At 41.1% G+C, this 11,858-nt stretch overlaps 1 protein-coding gene across 1 annotated transcript; it reads right to left on the bottom strand.

Moving 5' to 3' along the window:
* Positions 1-4,102: 4,102 nt before the first annotated feature.
* LOC125288507 (beta-crystallin A2-like) lies at positions 4,103-6,995 on the bottom strand. The gene is made up of 5 exons (XM_048234922.1): positions 6,868-6,995; positions 5,917-6,108; positions 5,387-5,528; positions 4,948-5,090; positions 4,103-4,758 (listed from the first exon to the last, which is right to left on the bottom strand). The coding sequence occupies exons 1-5, from the start codon at positions 6,978-6,980 to the stop codon at positions 4,611-4,613; spliced, it is 738 nt and encodes a 245-aa protein (XP_048090879.1). The 5' UTR covers positions 6,981-6,995; the 3' UTR covers positions 4,103-4,610.
* Between the last annotated feature and the right edge of the window lie 4,863 nt (positions 6,996-11,858).

The raw sequence follows: 11,858 nt of genomic DNA, 5'->3' as shown, positions 1-11,858 counted from the left end.
GCTTCACACACAGGTGAGGTGAGATGCCAGCAGGGGTGTCGGGCCAGCAGATTCTTACATATCACTTTGAAACATGCAGCAGAAGCTGGAACTGGAGTCAGACTCCAAATCAGAACCAAGATCAGAATCAGAATCCAAATTAGAATGAACAGGATCCGAATCAGAACCTGGACCTTAATCAAAATCTGGATCTGAACTTGAACCTGAACCGGCAAGGGCGAACCCCCTCACTGAATCTAAGCAGACATGTGTGAACGTCCTGGCTCTTGAGTTCCCTGTGTAGCTCATCATGTCTCGGCTCTCTGGCAGGGCATTGACAGGCAGACAGATGGAGCGAAGGAGAGAGAGAGGGAGAGAGAGAGAAATGAAAGTGATTCATATCTCTCCATCTCTGCCACTGCTTCCTGAGAAAGAGAGAGGAGTTGCCATGGCAGCCAGCAGAGGCAGAGAGTACAGATGGAGACAAGTGGTGGTGGTGGTGGAGGATGGAGGGAAGGAGGGAGAGAGGGAGCAAGGGAGGGGGGAGGGAGGGATGGTGAGATGTCTGGGAACAGATTGCTGAGATGGAAAGAACAGAACATATTGCATTAAGAGGGGAACACTGGAGACAGAGCTGAAAGGCTCTCGTGCAAAAATGTCTGAGTGAGTATGTGTGTTTGTGAATGTGTGTGTGTGTGTGAGAGAGAGAGGGAGAGAGAGATGTTTGTGTGTAGGTGTGTGGGTGAGAGAGAGATAGACACACAGAGAGAGAAACTGAAACAGTGTGAAAGAGTCTGAGGCTGTAGGTGTTAAAGGGGGTGGGTGCTGGTATGTGTCATGTCTGTGTGTGTGATAGTGTGAGAAGGAGATGGAAAAAGATCATACAGAACATAGCTCACAAACAGCATTCCACAGATAGATAGATAGATAGATAGATAGATAGATAGATAGATAGATAAAGTAGCAAAAGTGACAGAAATTTAAACAAGCCTGTTTCCAAAATGTGAAAAACAAAGGAAAGGAAAATAGGCTACATAAAAACAAATGGCATATGACACAACATAAATCTGCACATGTAATCCTACGCATATTTAATATCAGCTTCTCAAAAACCCACCCTCACACAAAAAGCAAAGTGTACCTAGGTCTGTGTCGTCACAGTGACAGTAGCGCTGGGAAAGGTATGGTGCGCCTCCCAGCGTTGTCATTTGCATAGCATCTGTCGTACGGCACCCTCAACCTGTTGAGGAGTACGGTCACAAACAGACTGTATAGACCCTTTCAACCACTGATCTATAAAGAACACTTTAAGAATCTTTATAGATCAGTGCTTTCAACAAAAACAATGCTTGAACGTTCTATTTTGTTCCCAATCTTCCGCTTCATTAAGATAACATATGGAATGTTAAAACGGAAGTCTTGTGGGAACAACTATGATGCTGATAATGGAACTCCATGGTCACAAATATGTGATTAGAATGTTCGCGAACTTAGAGTTCCGCATTATGATGCGACAATTACCCTCAGAGATTTATCCCATAGACTGTTTAAAGAACACTGAAACTATAGATCGTTTATATAAAATTCTAGAAGGAACCAGGAAAATAATTCACTCCTCAACAGATGCTAAGATTTACAGTAATAGGAGGCCTAGCCTACTCGTTAACAGGCTGAACTTGGAACAGCTAAAAAATATAGTATAGCTATAAATTTAACTCACGAATAAAGAGAATTACAAGGTCGACATTATTGAGAGGGATAAAGGACTAACATTGAAATCGTTGTTGTTTTTGCCTTGCATGTCAGAGTCGTAGGCCTACTACGCGTCCTACGGCATAAAACGACGGAATAAATATATTTATTTAATATTATTATTATTATATTTCTGCATGTTTTGTAAAAATCGTCCAGTATGTGAAGTGAAAGTCAGCTTGATGCTGTAGTCCTAGGTTAGGTTACTCTATAGAAAAAACATCGTCGGCTGAACCGTGTACCGTGGTAAAGTTGGTTTTATATTGGACGTTGGATATTCGACACAAAAATCTATTTAGCACTGACTATGAGGGTCGAGTTTGTGTCAACCCAACTTTAATGTGTTTGAACAATGCCTGCCTATAATACACAAAGCTTATTTTGTCCAAAAACCCATGTTTTGATTTTATACATTTTTTATGCTGATAAAAAATGTCAATCTATTATGCGGCTTCACCTTTTGACTTACCCATAGTAAAACACATCTCCTGAACTCGGCTTACTGCCCTTTCTAGTACACAAAGCTTAGCTTATGCGGTTTGACCTTTTGACCTACCCAAGTCAAAACACATCTATTGCACTCAGGTAACTGCCCTACATAGTACACAAAGCTTCTTTTTTCCAAAAACTCCCTCTTTGATTTTTTGGGATGGCACATAATAGATTTATAGCATTTTTGAATAGTAAAAAATATATATAAAATCAAAGAGTGAGTTTTTGGAAAAAAGAAGCTTTGTGTACTAGTGCAGTTAGATGAGTGCAGCAGATGTGTTTTGAGATGGGTGGGTCAAAAGGGGATGGCACATAATAGATTTATAAAATTTTTTACAGTAAAAAAATAAAATAAAATCAAAGAGGGAGTTTTTGGAAAAAAGAAGCTTTGTGTACTATGAAGGGCGGTTAGCTGAGTGTAACAGATATGTTTTAACATGGGTAGGTCGAAAGTGGAAGTCACATAATAGATTTATAGCATTTTTGAATAGTAAAAAATGAATATAAAATCAAAGAATGAGTTTTTGAAGAAAAGAAGCTTTGTGTACTATATAGAGCAGTAATCCAAGTTCACCAGATGTGTTTTGACATGGGTAGGTCAAAAAGGCACGCCGCATAATAGATTTGAAACATTTAACATTAAAAATTGTATAAAATCAAAGAGCAGGTTTTAAGGAAAAAGAAGCTTTGTGTCCTAGAAAGGGCAGTAAGCCGAGTTCAGGAGATGTGTTTTAGTATGGGTAAGTCAAAAGGTGAAGCCGCATAGATTGAAATCTTTTATCAGCATAAAAAATTTCATAAAATCAAAACATGGGTTTTTGGACAAAAGAAGCTTTGTGTAATATAGGCAGACCTTGTTTAAACACATTAAAGTTGGTTTGACACAAACTCGACCATCGTAGTCAGTGCTAAATAGATTTTTCGAATGTGTCGAATATCCAACGTCCAATATAAAGCCAACTTTACCACGGTGAACCGTGTGGCCTAACCACAGACAGCAGATGGCGTAGGAGTAGCGCCTGTCCGTTCAAAATGCACTGTAAATTAGTTTTGGATTGATTGCTTGAGATTTGTGAAATCTAGCAGGGATATCCCCGTTCATTAAACTGCTATTTTAACTGTAGAGTAACATCTTTAACTATCCTTATCAACAATTGTGGTTGAGTTTATATTTTGTTGCGATCCCTATTTCCTGGAACAAACTTTGTAACTGATCCCTCAAATAAGATCCTAATGACGGCAATGAGCAAATGCGCGACTGTGTTTGAACTATGTAGGCTAGTTCACGTAGGCTACTGTACTTTGTAAATTGTAAACAAGTTCCTGTCAGTTTTTAGACAAGTCGCCTAACACAGCACCGTGTAGTAGAAACAGGCGGTCGTTGTCCGCAAATGAGGTTCCCAAGACATCAGGACCCTGGACAGCTCATGTGAGCCCCCTGTCTTCTGCCTACCAGAACTCGGACAGTCCTCCCTGGGAAATGTGCTCAGTTTGAAAAGCCAACAGGCCTCCTAACAGGCCTGCTAAAAGTGATCTTATTTTAAGGCTCGAAGTGACTTGAAGCCATTTTAAGCAACAACCTATGGTCCAAGCAGGGCCATGCAATCAATATAGGCTATGAGTTACTGTCATGTGGTTTATGCCGCCGGCATTCGTAGTCTATTTGTATTCAGTTTACCATTGGTCATCTTCATCATGACATGGAGTAGATAAATAATCGACAAACTTGCCAGACACCTTGTAGGCAATGTCTAGGCCTTAGCAACAGAGGTGGTCCAATAATGACGCGCTAATAGGCAAATTGTCTAGAGCCAAGCACATCACGATGAGACAAGAACAACATGACCGCAACAAGAAACAGCGGAAACATTAACAGCGGTGATCTCTTGCTCGTGTTTATTGAAAATAAAATACAATCCGACAGGAACAATATACATTCTATTCCTAACATGCACAAAATAAAAAAGTCTTAATCATTGTGAAATGTGTTCTAAAACACTCAGGTACATTGTGCTGTTAAATAGGTACAAATGCTGTTAAATAAATGCGGCTGTGATTTCAATAATCTCCAGTCATTGCATTCATTTACGAACAGCGTTTCTTGCCTTTCTTGTGAAGTTGATGACAGTGCCTGTTAGTTTAGGAGTATAACTTAATTATAATAATTCAAATTTAAAAAATAAAAAATAAATAAACATCTTCCCCGGGCTACAACCTTTTTGAAATATTATCATTTCCTAATGCGTATTCGAAGTTAAAGGAATGGCGACAAGCACACTCTTTTTCTGGAGTTTTGAATAAAGATTTTATTGCCTACGTTATCACATGCCATGCCATGCTAACAGTGGGTACATAGTAGCCAATGAGGATAAGTTAAAGGCGGGCCTTTACTGCTGCACCCGGCGGATAGACTGCACCTGATTGGTGTGAGCCTGGGTACCGAACTCATTATAGTTTCTGAACTCGCCCTGACGTCTGTCTCTCTCGAGAATGTACTGGTATCCACGGTAACCGGGGAACTGGTAGGCCACCCACCTGGAAAGAGATAGGTAGAGAGAGAAAGGGAGGGAGAAAGAGAGAGAGAGGTCCACACAGACCATGAAAATTAGAACTTTTTAATATATATATATATATATATATCTGTATTAACGTTTTCTGGGTGCATTTTACAAAGGCCATTTGCTAGAGACTACGCTAAAGCATTTGGAATAGACAGCAACTTACGCTCCTGAGTTGATTTTGATGGAGGGCACCTCCTTGCTGCACCAGCCCATGGCTTGGAGGGAGGGGTAATCGTCACAGATCTCAAACTTGCGCCCCTGGAAGTCCTGACACTCATACAGGGTCACCTTACTGTCACTGTGGTTCTGCCGAGAAAACAAGCACACAGCCACACATCATGAGCAGCCATGAGAGACCTACAGCATGTGTGAAGAGTAGGCCTATAGTAGGATACTCTGATATGAAGAACATTGGGTAAAAAATACTATGCTATAAACCATTTAAAAAATCGAATTAGCCTGAAGTGTAGCATTGCATGGATCACAATAGACTACTATGGGTTAATGATGATATACAGCATGGTGTAGGCCTATTAGACTAGTGTGTGGTGTATGGAATGACCCTTTTATGGGTGGGGAGGGAAGAGGATAAGGTAGCTTACAGCACACTTGACGGGCCTGAAGGACAGCATGTGCTCGGTACGATAACTGCTGTTGCCACTCCAGGCCTCGTAGCAAGGGTAGTCACCCTTCTCCAGGATGAACTGCTGGCCCTGGAACTCAGGGTACTCGTAACCCACCCAGCTGGGGAAGGAAGAAAAGAATGCAGAGGGGAGGACAACAGAGAGAAAGATGAGAGAGAGAGAGAGAAAGAGTGATGATGGTTAATATAGTGATGAAATGTTTAGCTTTTGTTACTGCTACTGTCGAATTACTACACAAAGTAGGCACTTAATGGTCAACGACCCAGCTGAAATGCTTTTGCAGTGAGGTATGATGTCCTCTCTCTCTCTCTCTCTCTCTCTCTCTCTCTCTCTCTCAGACTCACTCTCTCTCTCTCTCTCTCTCTCAGACTCACTCACTCACTCACTCACTCACTTTCTCTCTCTCTCTCTCTCTCTCTCAAACTTCTTCTGTCCCACTCTTATCTCTGTCAATCTCTGTTTCTCTCTCTGTCCGTTTGGAGACTTACGGGCCATTGTCCACCTTGATGGAGCGGATCTTCTGGAAGTTTCTCTCCAGGATGTTGGGGCACTCGAGCGAGAACTCGCAGCGCTTGCCCTGGAAGTACTCCTCCTCGAAGACAGTGATCCTCCACTGCCCTCTCTGATCCATCATCTGTTGCTGATTCATGATGGCCGCCTGAGTGTTTTGCTCTCTCCGGCTGCAAAAGGGTCACATGAAAAACACAGTCAGTTCTGCTGAGAGCTATTCTTCTTGCCAGCCTACACTATGCACTTCACATGTCTGTGAGATACTACACCAGAACTCAAGGGGGTATTTGAATGATAAATGAAACCTAGTCATTGACTTTGAAAAATATCCTGTGTGCATTTGGCCCATTGAAAAACAGACGTTGTTTAGGTGCAAGTCTGTCATTAGGAAACCTGGTTTAGCATTACTCCTAACATTACTTATTTGTGTGCGAGTCTACTAAGAGGATGTTTGGCTGTGCCCAGATACGAAGGATAATTTTCCTGCTCTAGTGTTTTGATGGAGATGAGCCACCATTAGAGCTCCAGTGATAAGCAGGAATAGATACACGCTCTCTTAAGGCCTTGGTAGAGTATCAGTTCATCTTTGGCAGGCAAAGAATCCAGGACTGTAGGTCATGCTGAAGGGCAAGCGGCATGTAGCAATTCCAGCTTTAACGGAGTTCACAGGATGTCCATCTCCCATCAGTTTTGTTCTTAAGGTTGGCACTTTAGTTCTCCCAAATGTGGACATCAGAAGATGTTTCAACTCATCCTCGTCAAAACTGGACAAACCAAACTCATCTCCTCTATTGGCCAAAGTCTGTGTCATAGTGCTCTTTGATGGCACTGACCCGGCAGGTGTCCTAGGTATATGCTAGATTGGTTGGTGTGGTTGGTCGCCTCATGGCGTGGTGTGGCAGTGCGTGGCGTGGCAGCTCCATACTTACGTGCAGAGGGTGGGAGAGATGTGGCGTAATCTATGTCGGGGGTCTGTGCCTTGTGCTACGCTTATATAGGCGCCGTCACCCTGGTAACTGCAGAATCCGCAGCAGCTCTGCATGCTCAGCAGGCTGGCCTCAATGAGGCCCTAAGTCCTGCCTTTGTCTCCGGCAGGCTCAGATCCTCTGACTCATCAAAAACCCTGGTGTGTACCAGGCCTGGGAGCTGACTGACAGGGGACCCAAACAATGGCCGCTGCCCCTCATTGGCCGATGGAGACACAAAAGGGAACTGTGGGAGATTAACCTGGAACACAGAACAGCCTACCAGTGAGGCGTTTCCCTACCTCAATCCCTCCCCTCCACGTTTTTTATCTTCTTTTATCCTTTTTTAAAAAACTTTTTTTTTGTATTCAGGTACACGGTAATGGATATTAAAAAGAGTAAACGTAGCCCATTGTAATTTGTAATTAGAGTGTTTATTTACCTGTATTAGGGTTTGTTTTAACTAACAAGAAAGAAACATTTGAAAAACTTATGAGTGACAAGTTACAACAAATCATCATCATCTAAATTTAAAATGATGACTATGGCTTATTTTTCAGAATTTAAACAATCTGATCCCTAACAGAGGACAAGAAAAAACATTTCTCATAAACATGTCTCGTAGATGTCAGTTCTTAGGGCCTCTTGGCGTTAGGATCGTGCAGCATTGTCAGGGCCGAGTGCATCACAAAGCCGACCATTCCACAGGCGACACCTCTGTCAGTGCCTGCATTCACTCTACATGATGGCTGTCAGGTGATCCTTTCACAGGCTTTGTGGTCTGCAGATGGGGCAATAGCTGGCAGAATCCTGCCTGAAGGCAATCCCTAAAACAAAGGACAAGACTTGCTAACCTCTTGTACGCAGAGAAATCACCGCAGCTGGAGCTGTGTCTAATGACATTTAGTTTTTTTAAGAGAACTTGCTAATTCAATATGTTTGCTATTGAGTCTAGTGACATCTAGTGATGGGATGACTCACTGCACAAGAGTCTCAGTCTCCCTTTCAGAATGAATAATTTTACAGCAAGTTGGTTATGCATATACAGTCAGCCTTGACAAATGAAGAGCTCTTTTCCAAAACGCTATAAATCCATGTTTGAAAACATTAATAAGTCATGTTATTTAATTGTGTATTTATCAATAAACTGTCAATAATCAATTGTGGTATTTTGATTGAGTAAAATAAATCAAATAACAAGAACCCAATTAAAGTTCCACTGAAATTACTTGGAAAACAACATTTGAAAAAATTATATATGAAAATACATTAAAATGGTGGATATAGCATTTTGGAAAATAGCTCTTCAAATAGAACTCTATTTTCACTAATGCTTCTCTAGTCATTGTAATAAAGCCATGTATGCTGTCACAATTATAATAGCATATGTGACACCCTCCACATGTATTGCATTTACATTAGATGTATTAATTTGGCAGATGCGTTTATACAAAGCGACTTACAGCAATAGAATTACATTTATATTAACATTGATATTAACTTTTAAGCATTTTAACAACATTTAAGCTACAGAGCTACAGCTATAGAATAACATTTAAGCTACAGTGCAGAGGAACTACAGCAAGGATGACGAGGCCAATGAAAAAGAAAGCAGAGGAGGATGAATGACGATACATATATGAAGCTTTAAATCAGTTTGACATAATATTGTACATGATTCATGCAAATATCCACAGGTGAGTGGAAACTTACTGAAATAAATTGCAAATTGTGTGTGTGATTAGTAACACTCACCAGTGCTCAGCTTACCTCCCAGTTCCTGGCAGGAAACTAAGTTAATGAAAAGATACATATGGAAATGTTTCCTATTATGCAAATTAGTGAATAGGACCTGGTCAAAGGTGAGACTGAGATCATTACAGTACGTGAAGGACATCAAGGACAACTATGATTTGACTACCTACCTTGAAGCAGTGTTAATGTGACTGGTTTTAGCACTATTCACAATGTTACATAACTATCTTTACAGTAAAACTGTAACAAAGAACAATTATTATGTTGCTATTCATGGGTTTCATCAGGTCCCTTGCCACAGGTGTATAACATCAAGCACCTAGTTTATGAATGCATGGTGCTTGATTTTATACACCTGTGGCAAGGGCTCTGATGAAACCTATGAATATTGGCTGAAAAATGATCTACTTCATAGAGTTAGAAAATATGAAAATATACAACATTTAACAGCTAAATATCTAGATAGGTAATGCTTATGGTGCCATAAGACATGACAAGTTGTATGGCCTGATAACTTATGGCAACAATGACAGATATTTAGCACAAAGCATATTTTTAAATAACATAATTTAGTTTATTGTGTCATTTCAGACACAGGAGAGGTGGAAAATTCCTTGTTCTGTTGGTAGGGGATTTCCCATAGTGTCCAGTCAGAAACCAAAGCTATTTAAAGGGGAACTTGGCAACTATTTCAACGTAATAAACCAGTTTAGAAATCATTTGGATGGTTAAATGACCTGTTCCTGTGAAAATGGTGACTTTCCCCGCTGCCCCTAGCGTCCCCAGGCGGAAAACCAACCTTGCAGCATTGAGACTACCGTCCCGGAAAGAGAAGTGAGAAACAAGAAACTCGTTTTAAATCGTGTTTCTTACCTTGTAACATCCACATTGTTCTGCCGAACTTATGCTAACCGTTTCGCTTGCTTGTAAACAAATCCATGTGCTTTATTGTTACCTTTTTCCACAGTTTGAAATAGCATAATGCACAATTTCTCCAGCAGAGGGGGAAATATAGCTAATCGTGTCAAGTTTCCCTTTAAAGGAATTATCCGGAGTAAAATGCACTTTAGATCAATTTATGGATGATTGGGAGTACATACGTTGAGTTGACATCAAAATCATGTCATTCGGATGTGTTTTGAGAAAGTTCGATTTTACCGTTTTTAGTCAAAACTCGTTAGCCTGGAAGTGACCAGGGCAAGTCATTTCGCCACTACAAAAAGCTATTTATATACCTCTTCTACAGTTCCAAACAACATTACACTTACGTGGTAGTGAGTAGAGGGTCCCTAAAGCCAAACCGAAGTATCCCGAGGTCTTTATGTGGTCGGAGAGAGAGTCCAGAATGAATTTCATCAAGCCAGTACCTTTCCGGAAATGTTGCTGCTGCAGATGGCGTCTTTAGGGGAAAGTCTGTAGGAGTCGATTGCCGAGTGTGGAGTAACACACTCTGGAAATTCACAATTTCGTCGCCGTTTAAAAAAAAAAAAAACCATAGTCTAGTCCATACAACTTCATTTCAATTTCGAAAGAAATACTGGACTATTTTTTTTTTTTTTTAACGTGAAGAAGGCACCTTCCTTCTTCAATGTTTTGTTGAATGGGTTCTTTGCACGAAAGGCTCTTAATGCGGCCGCTTTGTGTTAGAACCTGCCTCTATTGTTAATGTAATTAGTGTCTACACAGACCCGGATGGGTGTTGCAACTAGTAAATCAGCATGTGATGAAAAAGAAGGATTTAAGCAAGTTAAAATGTATATTATTGGGAGAACAATATTGCAAAGAGCCCATTAGGCCCACAACACCTCCAGAAGACTCAGCAGTGGTGTCTGGCGTCCCACACCCACCTCCCCTCCACACTCATGATGGGTTCTCTACCAACACATTTTTTGTTCATTCCTCTTCATTGCTGTGGCCGGTTATGATCCAACCAGGAACATAACCAGACAAACACTTGATGCGGGCATCCACAAATACCAACCAATATCAACAAATTCTTCATTCAATCCTCTTCGTTGCTGTGGCTGTTTATGATCTGATCAGCAACATAACCAGACTAAATACAAGCCCCTTAGTGGGAACCAACAAGTACCAAAATTATTATACACACATAATTATAGGTTAATATAGGGTTTTTTCCCCCCATCATCAACTTCCTGAATTTTTGGTCAACAATTCCCCAGACACTGAAACACCGGGGCACATGGAACTTGGTGGGCATGTAGCCCCACTAGACTTTTACGGAAACATTTCATTCAGTCCCTGTGCTGGGCCCCCCGAAACCCAAAAAATGCAGTTTTTCTTAAATAACTACCTGAACCGTGGCAACCTAGTCCATAACCATTCATTGTGATTTGCATCCCCCAGGTAAAAAATTGAAATGCAATATTATACTGCTTTAATCATCCCTATCTTCAGTTGAGATGTTCTGAACTGCACCAGAATTCATGTGTATGATTAACCTCACATCCTCTGGGGATATGCCAAGTTTTGTGGAATTTCATCCATGGGGGGGCATAAAATAAATGAATTTATGTGTAGATTTAGTACATAAATTGTTGACTATACACCCATCGGCTTGTAGATGGTGGTGTTGAGCGAAAGGTTGCTGGTAGAGGATGATGAGCAGAGGAGCTACAAGGCAGGGCTGTCTCACACACACACTCCCTCACAAACACACACACACACACACACACACACACAGACACACGCATGCGCACACACACACACACATCCACACGCACAGACAAGAACACACACACACACACACACACACACACTAACACACATCCAAGCATACACACAAGTTGCAAGAGTAGGGGATGGAGTTAGGAGATGGAGACAAATTGACAAGCCTGATTTATTTTTGCAGAGAGGATGTACAGGACTGAGCGGCGGTTATATTTTCTACAGCTACAACTGTTTTCAGGCAATTGTTCAGTTTTGCAGAGGCTGTCAGAGGTTTTGTGAATGTAGTTTGAGATTTGGGGTTTGTGTTTACAGTTTTGAGAAAAGGGTGGAAGGTTTCAAAAAAAATGTGTTTTAGCAACTCTTACTCTCTTTAAAACTCTTACTACTGACAGTGAAGACTAGCAAACTCATTCACACAATCTGTGGGAGGGAAGGTGATGTACAGACAAAGAGATTGAGACAGAGAGAGAGGGGGGGGAATGGAGGTGGGGAGAGATAGAGAGGTATTG

The sequence above is a fragment of the Alosa alosa genome, chromosome 23, assembly GCF_017589495.1.
Source record: "Alosa alosa isolate M-15738 ecotype Scorff River chromosome 23, AALO_Geno_1.1, whole genome shotgun sequence".
Taxonomy (NCBI): domain Eukaryota; kingdom Metazoa; phylum Chordata; class Actinopteri; order Clupeiformes; family Clupeidae; genus Alosa; species Alosa alosa.
The sequence above is the reverse complement of the archived record's forward strand: the minus strand, read 5'-3'. Positions and strand labels throughout refer to the sequence as shown.